Below are 12,354 nucleotides of genomic sequence, written 5' to 3' on the forward strand. Positions count from 1 at the left end.
TTCAGAACACTAAATTATTAGAGGGAGAGAGCCAGCATGTATCCTTTAGTAGGCAAAAATTTGTTTTATCCAGTTCGTTTGATCAGGCTAGCTTGGTAAGGAAGAGTTAAGGACCAGTGTGCTTGGCTTCTTAATGCTCATTTCCCAAATAGGAGGAAACGAGGTTTAACTGAGTGTCTGGACAGTGCGTTAAGCCTCTTGCCTTTGCTGCTCTGATGCAGGTTTTCTCCTGCCCGTGAGGGAGACAGCTCTTCCTGAAGGAGCTTGAATACGCCAGTGACCATTGACATCTGCTGGATGTGGCGGGACTTGCATCACTTTTAAGTCCAGAGGGCTCCTGGCAGGTGCTCAGCTCTATTTGGTGGTATCACGATGCCTCCTATAGGATGCTAAGTGCCAAATAAGAACTTAAAAAGCACTTTCCCATTTCTGTGGCGCTGAATTATGCCTGGAAACAAATTAGCCAGACGATTTCATTCCAGTGCTGCGTGCCTATTTAACTTTCCCACCTTCCTAATTTGTTGCTCAGGAGCAATAATTATAATTCAGAGTGCAACGTGTCCATGTTCTAAAAATGTGTGGGGCCTTTTCAGTAGAGGTCAAAAACAGCTTTTACATTTTTAAAATGAATACTAATTTGATCAATTTCTTAGTTTTAATTTTGATCATTAAGACTGAGAATTATCAGCATAATTTAGGTACTTCTTAATTATTGACCTCATTTGCAGAGTGTAAGGTACTTACACAAGGTGACCCTCCCCTCCTTTAGCCACAGAGAAAGGAGTCATTAAAGGCAAGTGGTTTTGTGTGCATTGACATATAATTTTCAGTCAGTACACACTCAGAACCCAGGGGTGTGGGCTGATTGCTTCTAAGTAAATGTTTGTGCTACTTTTCTGTTACCTGGCGTTGAACTAAAGTGACAGCTGACAGAATGACCAAATAGCTGACACTTGAGTATCACCAGCTAGTTACCTGATGACTTTGTGTCAATACACACGCCTCACAGGACCCTTGGAAGTGGGGACGGGGAGACACGGTGTATGGAGGGAGGGGAGACCCTCTGGCTGTGCCTGGGAATCAGTTTGAAAATGATAATTGGGGGAGCAGGGCTTATTGAGAAGTCTATGGGTCCCAGTTAGGAATATTCAGGGGAAAAGGCAAGAGAAACAGGTGTTAAAAGATAAGTGATGCTTTTGGTTTTTCAAGTCAAAATGAATAATTGACATACTTGAAAGCAAGGCTTGATGAAAAGAGATTATTGAATGGAAATGAGAAGATGAGCTCTCTGAGGAGTGAAGTTTGCTCTGAAAGGAGTAGATAAGAGGATCTCAGCAAGATGGAGATCATCCTTTTCAGGCATATCCTCCAACTGGCAAGTGAAAATGCTCTGTCCTTTTGCTGAGATACTGCAAAATAGTTACACAAGCTGAGTATCATCAGCATTGTCAAGAAAATGACTTTATTCCACATTCTGTCATCTCTTCCATGTAGAACTTGTTGAAGACTTGGCAACATCAGAATGGCATATTTTCCTGCCATCTCCCAAACTGATCATGGGAAAACGTCCACTCAAGGAGGAAAATACTACGTTCTTGTTGTTGTTCAGTGGCTCAATTGTGTCCAACTGTTTGCGATGGACTGCAGCACGCCAGGCTTAACTGTCCTTCACCGTTTCCTGGAGCTTGCTCAAACTCATGTCCATTGAGTTGGTGATGCCATCCAACCTCTGTCTCCCCCTTCTTCTCCTGCCTTCAATCTTTCCCAGCATCCGGGTCTTTTCCAACGAGTCGGCTCTTTGCATCAGGTGGCCAAAGTATTGGAGCTTCAGCATCAGTCCTTCCAATGAATATTCAGAGTTGATTTCCTTTAGGATGGACTAGTTTGATCTCCTTGCAGTCTATGGGACTCTCAAGAGTCTTCTCCAATACCACAGTTCAAAAGCATCGATTCTTCAGTGATCAGCTTTCTTAATAGTCCTACTCTCACACCCATACATGATGACTGGAAGAATCATAGCTTTGACTAGGTAGACCTCTGTGGGTGGAATAATGTCTCTGCTTTTTAATATGATGTCTAGGTTTGTCATAGCCTTTCTTCCAAGGAGAAAGGGTCTTTTAATTTAATGGTTGCAGTCACTATCCACAGTGATTTTGGAGCCCAAGAAAATAAAGTCTCTCACCGTTTCCATTGTTTCCCCATCTATTTGCCTTGAAGTGATGTGACCAGATGCCATGATCTTAGCTTTTTGAATGCAGAGTTTTAAGCCAGCTTTTTCACTCTCCTCTTTCACTTTCATCAAGAGGCTCTTTAGTTCCTCTTTGCTTTCTGCCAAAAGGGTGGTGTCATCTGCATATCTCAGGTTATTGATATTTCTCTCAGCAATCTTGATTCCAGCTTGTGCTTCATCCAGCCCAGCGTTTCTCATGTACTCTGCAAATAAGTTAAATAAGCAGGGTGACAATATACAGCCTTGACATACTCCTTTCCCGATTTGGAACCAGACTGTTGTTCCATGTCCAGTTCTGACTGTTGCTTCCTGATCTGCAACAGATTTCTCAGGAGGCAGGTCAGGTGGTCTGGTATTCCCATCTCTTGAAGAATTTTCCACAGTTTGTTGTGATCCACATAGTCAAAGATGTTAGCATAGTCAGTGAAGCAGAAGTAGATGCTTCTCTAGAATTCTCTTACATTTTCTTGATCCAACAGATGTTGGCAATTTGATCTCTGGTTCCTCTACATTTTCTAAATCCAGCTCGTACATCTGGAAGTTCTTGGTTCACATGCTATTGAAGCCTAGCTTGGAGGATTTTGAGCATGAACTTGCTAGCATGTGAAATGAGTGTAATTGTACAGCCATTTGAACATTCTTTGGTATTGCCTTCTTTGGGGTTGAAATGAAAACTGACCTTTTCCAGTTCTGCGGCCACTGCTGAGTTTTCCAAATTTATTGGCATGTTGAGTGAGTCAAGATGGCTGAGTGGAAAGACGTGCACTCATCTTCTGTGAAAACACTGAAATCACAACTAGCTGCTGAACAACCATCAACAGGAGAATGCTGGATCCCACCAAAAACGATACCTCATGTCCAAGGGCAAAGGAGAAGCCCCAACAAGACGACAGGAGGGGTGAGGGGCATAATCGTTTTAAAATCAAATCTCATACCCGCCAGAGATGCTTGAAGTGCAGAAATAAAACCTTGTGCACACCAAGACCCAAGGAAAGGAGCAATGATCTCCACAAGAGACTGAGCCAGACCTGTCTTTGAGTGTCTCCTATGGAGGCAAGACTCAGCACTGACCTGCTTCAGGGACAGGAGCTCTGGCTGCAGCAGTCCTGGGAGGCGCAGCATGCTGGCATGAGTCTTTTGGAAGAGGTCACCATTACCCTACCATGGTTTGACCTTAGGCCAAACTACAGGGAGGGAACACAGCCCCACCCATCAGCAGAAAATATGATTAAAGATTTACTGTACATGGCCTTGCCCACCAGAGCAAGACCCAGTTCTCCCTATAGCCAGTCTCTCCCATCAGGAAGCTTCCACAGATTTCTTATACTGTCCATCAGAGAGGAAACAGAATGAAAACCACAACCACAGGACACTAACCAAACTGGTCACATGGACCACAGCCTTGTCCAACTCAATGAAACTGTGAGCCATGCCACATAGGGACAACCCAGAGAGATGAGCCACGGTGGAGAGTTCTGACAAAACCTGGTCCACTAGAGAAGGGGATGGCAAACCTCTTCAGTATTCTTGCCTTGAGAACCCCATGAACAGTATGAAAAACCAAAAAGGACACTTCCAACCCCAGGTTGGAAGGTGCCCAATATGCTACTGGAGATCAGTGGAGAAATAACTCCAGAAGGAATGAAAAGGCTAAGCCAAAGTGGAAACAGTGCCCATTGTTGTGTGGATGTATCTGGTGGTGAAAGTGAAGTCCGATGCTGTAAAGAACACTATTGCATAGGCACCTCGCATGTTAGGTCCATGAATCAAGGTACATTGGACGGGGTCAAACAGGAGGTGGCAACAATGAACATTGACATTTTAGGAATCAGTGAACTAAAGTGGACTGGAATGGGTGAATTTAATTCAGATGACCATTATATCTACTACTGTGGGCAAGAATCCCTTAGAAGAAATGGAATAGCCCTCATAGTCAACAAAAGAGTCCAAAATGCAGTACTTGGGCGCAATCTCAAAAATGACAGAATGATCTCGGTTTATTTCCAAGGCAAACCGTTCGATATTATGGTAATTCAACTCTATGCCCAACAACTAATGCCAAAGAAGCTGAAGTTGAACAGATCTATGAAGATACAAGATCTAGAACTAACACCAAAAAAAAAAAAAAAAGACGTCCTTTTCAGCATAGGGGACTGGAATGCATAAGTAGGAAGTCAAGAGATAACTGAAGTAACAGACAAGTTTAGTCTTGGAGTACAAAATGAAGCAGGGCAAAGGCTAACAGAGTTTTGCCAAGAGAACACACTGGTCATAGCAAACACCCTCTTCCAACAACACAAGAGAAGACTCTATACTTGAACGTCACCAGATGGTCAATAGCGAGATCAGATTGATTATATTCTTTCTACATGAAGATGGAGAAGTTCTATACAATCAGCAAAAACAAGACCAGGAGCTGACTGTGGCTCAGATCATGAACTCCTTATTGCCAAATTCAGACTTAAATTGAAGAAAGTAGGGAAAACCACTAGGCCATTCAGGTATGAACTAAAGCAAATCCCTTAACGATTGTACAGTGTAAGTGACAAATAGATTCAAAGGATTAGATCTGACAGAGTGCCTGAAGAACTGTGGACACAGGTTCATACCATTGTACAGGAGGCAGCGATAAAGTCCATCCCCAAGAAAAAGAAATGGAAAAGGCAAAATGGTTGTCTGAGGAGGCCTTACAAATAGCTGAGAAAAAAGAGACCCAAAAGGCAAAGGAGGAAAGGAAAGATACACCCATATGAATGCAGAGTTCCAAGAGTACCAAGGAGAGGTGAGAAAGCCTTCCTGAGTGAACATTGCAAAGAAATAGAGGAAAACAGTAGAATGGGAAAGATTAGAAGGATTAGAGGCAGGAGGAGAAGGGGACGACAGAGGATGAGATGGCTGGATGGCATCACCAACTCGATGGACTTGACTTTGGGTGAACTCCGGGAGTTGGTGATGGACAGGGAGGCCTACCGTGCTGCGATTCATGGGGTCACAAAGAGTCGGACACGACTGAGCGACTGAACTGAACTGAACTGAGAGATCTCTTTAAGAAAATTAGAGATACCAAGGGAACATTTCATGCAAAGATAGGCACAATAAAGGACAGAAACTGTATGGATGTAACCGAAGGATAAGATATTAAGAAGAGGTGGTAAGAATACACAGAACTACACAAAAGAAGATCTTAATGACACGGATAATCACGATGGTATGATCACTCACCTAGGACCAGACATCCTGGAATGTGAAGTCAAATGGGCCTTAGGAAGGATCGGTACGAACAAAGCTAATGGACGTGATGGAATTCCAGCTGGGCTATTTGAAATCCTAAAAGATGATGCTGTTAAAGTGCTGCACTCAATATGCCAGCAAAGTTACTATACTGCTGTTCAAAGATTGACTTTGTGACTGGTTTCTAGCTTCCTTTAAAAATGTTAGACCAAGCATAAAGCGTAGTAAATACTATTTTGCTAGTGATAGGTACATTAGCAGCATTTCAGTTCACAATTTGTAGCACAGTTCTTCCTTTGAAATACAGTGAAGATTATTCAGTATGAATTTCAAAAGTAGAAGGATAACCCTATGCAAGAGAAATTCTGTGAATTTGTGGAAAATATCCTTTTTTTGAGGAATACTGGTATCATTTTAAAAGATCAAGACAAAAGCAAATGTAACCAAATTCTTACTGAATCTGCCTAAATCTCATACCAGCTTAAGCCTGTGTTCAAACAGATGAGAAAAGGCCCAGGTGGTAGTTAATATACTCCCCATTCTTCAGCCCCCTTCCTCCTTTGCACATGTGCACTAATATACTGCCCACCATACATTTCTTACTCTATGCATGTTAATTAAGTTTACAGTAGAATTTCAAATAGCGATAGAATGCTGCTCTCCAGGGTTTTTGCAAACTTACGTATGAAAACTTAGGAATCCCCTCTACCTGGAAAGGAGGGTCCAATTTTCACAGCTGCCCAGGAACTTGGACTTGCTATTTAGTTGAAAGTTTAGCTGAATTACACAGGAACATCAGTCCTTCCTGGCTATAGTTTTGTGACTTTCCTCTTCACTGGTCTCGCCAGAACCATCTCCTCCCTTGTCTTCTTTCCCTGAGAGATGTTTAGCTGACTTGGCTTCCATCTTACCTCCTCACACCCTCAGACCTCAACTGCTTCTTTGTTTTAATATTCTGTCAGTGAACCATGGAAGGCTACCTCCTTCAAGGATGAAAAACTCATCTGGAAGATTACTAGCTTGTGCTGGGCTTCAGCTTGCCTTTAACCCAGGCTTGGTCTCTAAACTTAAGACAAAAATGAAAACAAACACGCCGACAGTAGAATGGGCCACTGCACAAATGTTTGCCTTTTCCAAAGGAGGGCTTGAAAGGAAGAGAAGCAGCAGAGCCAAAAGGAGTGAGGAATGTCCAGCTTTTGATTTGGTGGCAGGAGGAATAGCTTGCCCAATTTGACAGAAGTGAAACTCTCACCAGGTCTCACGACTCAAACGCCATGTCCCTGGCTGCCTCCACAGTATTTTCCTGAAAGTCCATTAGCACCAGGAGGAGATCAGCAGAGGAGCTCAAATATTTTTGTGCCACTTTGCACATTATTCAATTTTTGTTATTCAATAAGCCAACCTTACAACCACAGTTTCTAATAGATTGACCAGCTCCCAAAAGAAGTAAAAAGTACAAATAATAGCTTTGGAATTACTGAAAATCAATAATTTCACAATTATTAAAAATAAGTTAAATATGTCCAGTTTTTATATATTATACTTCAGTTAAGCTGTGAAAAAGTAATATATAAATATTTTCTGAGGAGAACTATCAAGATGGATGACAGCTATATGGCATCATATGTTACAAAATTATCCCAAGTTAAACTTGAAAACTTTTCTCTTTCATCTGCCCTCGTTGGCCCCTCCTAGCTCCGTTACTTGAATGCAATACTTCCGGAACTGAATTTTAAAGTACTGAATGTAAATAGTCGTCTTTGCTGGTCTTGGGAAGGTGTAAAATCTTACACAGCACTTACAGGGTTTGATTTCATTCTGGCTTCCAGGTATTGGTTTCCATTCCAATTTTGCAGTCATTTTTAACAGCAGTGATGTGCTGGACATTTGCTGTAAGAGTCAGGTGGCTGGGGTACTTGGTATGGCAGTGATTCCCACTGCCTGAGAACCAGGACACCAAGTAGAAGAGATCTGTGTTTCTGTGTTTACGGAGAGCCAACCAAGAGAGTAGAATTTAAACACTTTTTATTAATATGAGGAAAAAAACAGTTTCTTCTTTGCATTTGACCCTGCATTGGATCCAGCATTGTTTTCCAAGGCATCTTAGTGGGGAAACCCTGCATTTATAATCTATTGGATACTGGCACTTTGCTTCTTTTTATTTTTGCCTTCACCGTGATTGGCTTCAAGATGACTGCAACCAGTTTTCATTAAGGGGCCATATGTTGCAGGAGTGATGTTCTTCACTCCATCCTCTAAAAGTGAAAAATACAGGATAGCATCACCATTGCTGTAGCTGCACCAGGAGCCCTCTCCTCCCAGCTCCCCCTGCCCCCCAAAAGAAAATTAGAGATAAATGAATGGCAGAATAAATAATTTATGCTAATGAAATTACTGCAATTAGTAGTTCTACAATGACCCTTTTAAAAGCCACAGCTGTTAATGTCAGGAAGTGCTGTCACTACTGACCTTATCATAAGAGAAAGTGACAAATTGAGAATGCAGGGAAGACCAGTCATCAAAGAGGTCTGTTCTGGAACGATTAGAGTTTTCTGAAAAACAGTGTGAATTACAACCAGCTGCTCCCTGGCTCTGCAAGTCTCCCATGCTGTGCCATTTTGTTAAGCCCGATAACAATAGTTATTTTGCCCCATTGAGACAAGTTGTCTCGGGCCTCTTCCAGCTCTACCGGAAACCACTTCTTCCATCTCGGATTTACAAATGAAACTGTTGTTAAAGAGAGCTGTTCAGGGCAGCCGAGGAGCCTCCTCATAAGGATCATGGTTGGGTAGAGGCCAGATTTTTTTTTTTTCCTTTGCTACAAGGAGGTTGCACTTGGCTGGGGACATATTTATCTATTTTAGAAAGATACATGCTGGCTTTGAGTTCTGTTCAAACAAGACAGGACAGGAATGATTTTCTGCCCATATTTATATTGCCGTCAGATTCTTTAAAAAATGATCCCCTCAGGGATGTGAGTTGTATGGCATTACTTCCTTAGAAGTTTACATTCTGAATTCACTGTTTGGTGATACATGTATGTCTCAGATCAAGTGGAAACAAAGCATATTCAGAATATGTATCGTTCTATATTTAACTTTTGCTTTAAAAACATTTTAGTAACTAGCGCAATGGATTTTTCACATGCAGAACAATCCAGTCTGTACATATTTTAAACCCATTCAGGCGTTTTCCGTGAGGTTGGAAAGTGGAGTGTTTGGACTTTGCTCTGGAGGCGTTCTTCTCCAGCAAGAATCGGCCTGTCTCTCCTCACGCCCCTGGCTGTGATATTAATGGCACAGCTTTGAAACGTTTAACTGCACCACCAGCCACTTGTGCGCAATTTCCCCAAAGATGTCTGAGTGTTATTGACAACACTTTGGTAAATTATGTGTGACTTTCCTAAGAGTTGGTGTAGCTCATTTAATTCATATTAATTGATTTTTAGGCTTCCCTTGATTAATTGAACCTGGTTCATCTTGTACAGAATGCAATAAATAATCATTAAAATGAGGGAGATGTGACTCCACAAATTAAAAAGTTAACTACTTCAGAAGTCGTAGAGGACAAAATGGAAAGAGTGTCTAGTGGGGAGTTCTCCAGGGACTCTTCGAAGGAGAGTTGCTCCTTTTTCTTTTTTTTCCAAATGAGAATGGGCATATTGTTCTCCCACAAGCAGTGACTTTTATTTTGGTTCGTTTTGTTTTGTTTTCCCAGTGACTGCAGAGTTGTTGGTTTTCTTTGGCTAAAGCCTAGCTTGAAAGTGAGAGTGTCTCAGTTTCTGCATTTTCTCTTTGACACACTTGATAAAAATCAAGTTGTAAAACGCTGTGCTTGTGTTGCACCTTGGCTTTTGGGTTTGGTATGTGGAGCAGGGGTAAATCCTTTGCCCTGCTTGGCGAGAAGAGGTAACGAAACTGAATACCTTCGTGTCATCTCTCTAAACCGGTGGATATCTCTGAAAGACTTAAGTTTCTCTAGATCTACTGTAAATTGTGCTGGCTTTTAGCAAATAAATAGTGTACAATTTTGCTGATTTTTCTTCCTTTTTTTAAGTTGGCATTTTTGTTTTCACTTGAGAAAATTTCATACGAATTGCAATGTGTATGTTTTCAGCCCCTGGATGAAGACTCTATTAGCCTTTTCATGGCCCACGTTCACACTAGTGTACATGAAATGAGTACCAGGTATTACCAGAATGAGAGAAGACACAACTATACGACCCCAAAGAGTTTTCTGGAACAGATATCACTGTTTAAGAACCTGTTGAAAAAGAAACAAGAAGCGGTGTCCCAGAAGAAGGAGCACTTGGTGAATGGTGTCCAGAAGCTGAGAACCACAGCCTCTCAGGTATGACCAGGGTATGTTGTTACTCAGTGATACTGTGCTTTTAACATTGAAAAATACGTTTACTTTTGAAGCAGCTTTTTAACCCACTTGTGTAAGATGCCTGGTCCTAAAATCTATAGATAATGATACAGAGAACACACAGTTCCCACTCTCCTAAGCCTGGAAAGGTATCGGCCGCTTACGCGGTCACAGCTGGTTGGCTGGCCTGGCTCCGTGCTGGGCGGTGTCGAGATGGTGAGTGGCATGGGCACAGCTGGTTTCCTCTCATCTCCCCGTGCTCTGGGCTTGTTGGCAGATTGGTCTCAGATTCTCTGTCCCAAGTGAAGGTGTCATTTCTTGGCTGGTGATATGATAAGGGTTGCTGTGACTGGGATCCCTAAGAACAGCTGTTTCCTCTGACCTGTTTGATCTGCTCCTTTTAGCCATCATCTCTGTTAGATGATAGTATCCAGTTCATCCCCAGCCACATGTCCCCCACTGCCTTGAAGGCCGCACCTCTTATCTCCTTTAGTCATTCCGAAGAGACTTAGCACAGGGTGTTAGTTGTGTACACATATCATCTGATTTCATGGTGAAAAACCCAATATATGAAGTAGGTGTTGCTAATGTGAATTTACACATGAGGCTCAAAGAATTGAAGGCCACAGAGCCCATGAATTCGGAGTTTGAGCCCAAATCTATATAGAGCCCATGGCTCCAAGCTGCCTCTGTTCAGTTCAGTCGCTCAGCCATGTCCAGCTCTTTGCAACCCCATGGACTGCAGCACGCCTGGCCTCCCTGTCCATCACCACCTGCCGGAGCCTCTCTGTAACTGGTTAAAAATTAGAATGTGAGAAGACAAAGACTTTTGTGATGGGCCAGCCAGGCCCTAGAGCTAGAAGGGGGAAAAAATATACTTCTCACTGGTGCTCCCCTCAAGGCAAGAAACTCCAGTGACCTTTACAGAGTATTTTCATTAGATTATATGCCCATATGCTTTTGAAGAGATTGGGCCAGTTTTCTCCCCAAGGATGCTGGTGGACAGTCCGTGCCTAGGCTGGAAATAAGGTAGAACCTGGTTGGGGGAGTGTATGTTGGCGCCTTTCACCCTGAAGGATTCTCGGGCCACGTCCTTGAAACATTCTAAGGGCCAGACACCCAGTGCTCCTTTGCCCCTTGGTTTCATACACCAAGGAATGTCTCTTTGGTGACACATTGTGATCATTTCTGAGCAGTGAGTAGATGGACCACGATTGGGAAAGAGAAACAGGAGTGAGGAGGTTCTCAGGACAGTTTCCAGGGCTGAGTGATGCAGAGTGTGTGGGTGTGCCTGCGGTCGTGTCTGACTGTAGTGACCCCATGGACAGTAGCCTGCCAGGCTCCTTTGTCCAAGGGATTCTCCAGGCAAGAATCCCTGGATCTTCCTGACCCAGGGATTGAACATACGCCTCCTGCCTTAGTAGCCAGGTTCTTTATCCCTAAGCCACCTGGGACACCCAGTGCAAATCATAGTTGCCAGAAAACTCCCAAAGAACATATCTTGATTTGTGCATCTTTCTGTCCCTTTAAAGAATGTCTTTCTTTGGTCTCCCTTTTTATATACAATTTTATCTTACTTTTTTGCCTTCTTTCTCTTTCATTTGTCTTCCCTCTCTCCTCCTGTCTTCCCTGGTAGCTCAGGTGGGTAAGCGTCTGTCTACAATGCGGGAGACCCAGGTTCAATCCCTGGGTCAGGAAGATCCCCTGGAGAAGGAAATGGCACCCCATTCCAGTACTCTTGCCTGGAAAATCTCATGGACGGAGGAGCCTGGTAGGCTGCAATCCATGGGGTCACTACAAGTCAGACATGACTGAGCGACTTCACTTTCACTTTTCTCCTCCTGTCTAATTCCACCTCACTTGAATCAAGACTCTTTTCCCTAGCAAAGACTTTGCTAGGAGTCCTGTGAAGCTAAACGTGAAGGAGATCTGGGTCCCAGAGCATTTAATGTCGAGGAGCCTGTTGAGTTTGCCCCAGGAAATGTAACAGTATTGGCTAAGCTGAACTGCTGTACCAGACAGGGCTGGCACTGCACTCAGAGAGTTTATTTCCCTAGTAACAGAGACAAAAGCATGGGTTGTAGCCTCCTGGTTCTTCTCAGTGATGGCAGCATCTCATTCATAGAGAAAAAGAAAAGGAAAGAATCTGTGGTTTCCTAACAGTCATCTCAGTTGTGTGTTTATAATTTGGCGGTTGAGGAGAGGAAGAAAGAAAGGGAACAGTGATTCATGGTGACTGCCAAGTTCTTGACTGTTTGGAGCCCCTGAGAAGAAGATGCACAAGGTCTTAATGGAAGGACTATTAAAGATTCCTTCCCATCAGGTGTTTGTGCATGTCATGCTCTTAATATCAGAAAAGTGGTTTGAATATTTAATAGCACCTTTGTTAGTGTTAGTCACATAGTCATATCTGACTCTTTGTGACCCCATGGACTGTAGCCTGCCAAGCTCCTCTGTCCATGGAATTCTGCAGGCAAGAATTCTGGAGTGGGTTGCCATTCCCTTCTCCAGGGGATCTTCCCGAC

The 12,354-nt window shown here is 43.0% G+C and overlaps 1 protein-coding gene across 2 annotated transcripts in view; it reads left to right on the forward strand.

The window, feature by feature from the left end:
* The window catches only part of DNAH11 (dynein axonemal heavy chain 11), a 357,148-nt gene that overhangs the window by 204,065 nt on the left and 140,729 nt on the right, over nucleotides 1–12,354 (forward strand). For both annotated transcript variants that reach the window (XM_069587639.1, XM_069587640.1), the window contains one exon: nucleotides 9,578–9,811. In XM_069587639.1, coding sequence (XP_069443740.1) covers nucleotides 9,578–9,811 — 234 coding nt within the window. The remainder of the gene's footprint in view (nucleotides 1–9,577; nucleotides 9,812–12,354) is intronic.

The sequence above is a fragment of the Ovis canadensis genome, chromosome 4 (assembly GCF_042477335.2).
Source record: "Ovis canadensis isolate MfBH-ARS-UI-01 breed Bighorn chromosome 4, ARS-UI_OviCan_v2, whole genome shotgun sequence".
In the NCBI taxonomy this organism is placed as follows: domain Eukaryota; kingdom Metazoa; phylum Chordata; class Mammalia; order Artiodactyla; family Bovidae; genus Ovis; species Ovis canadensis.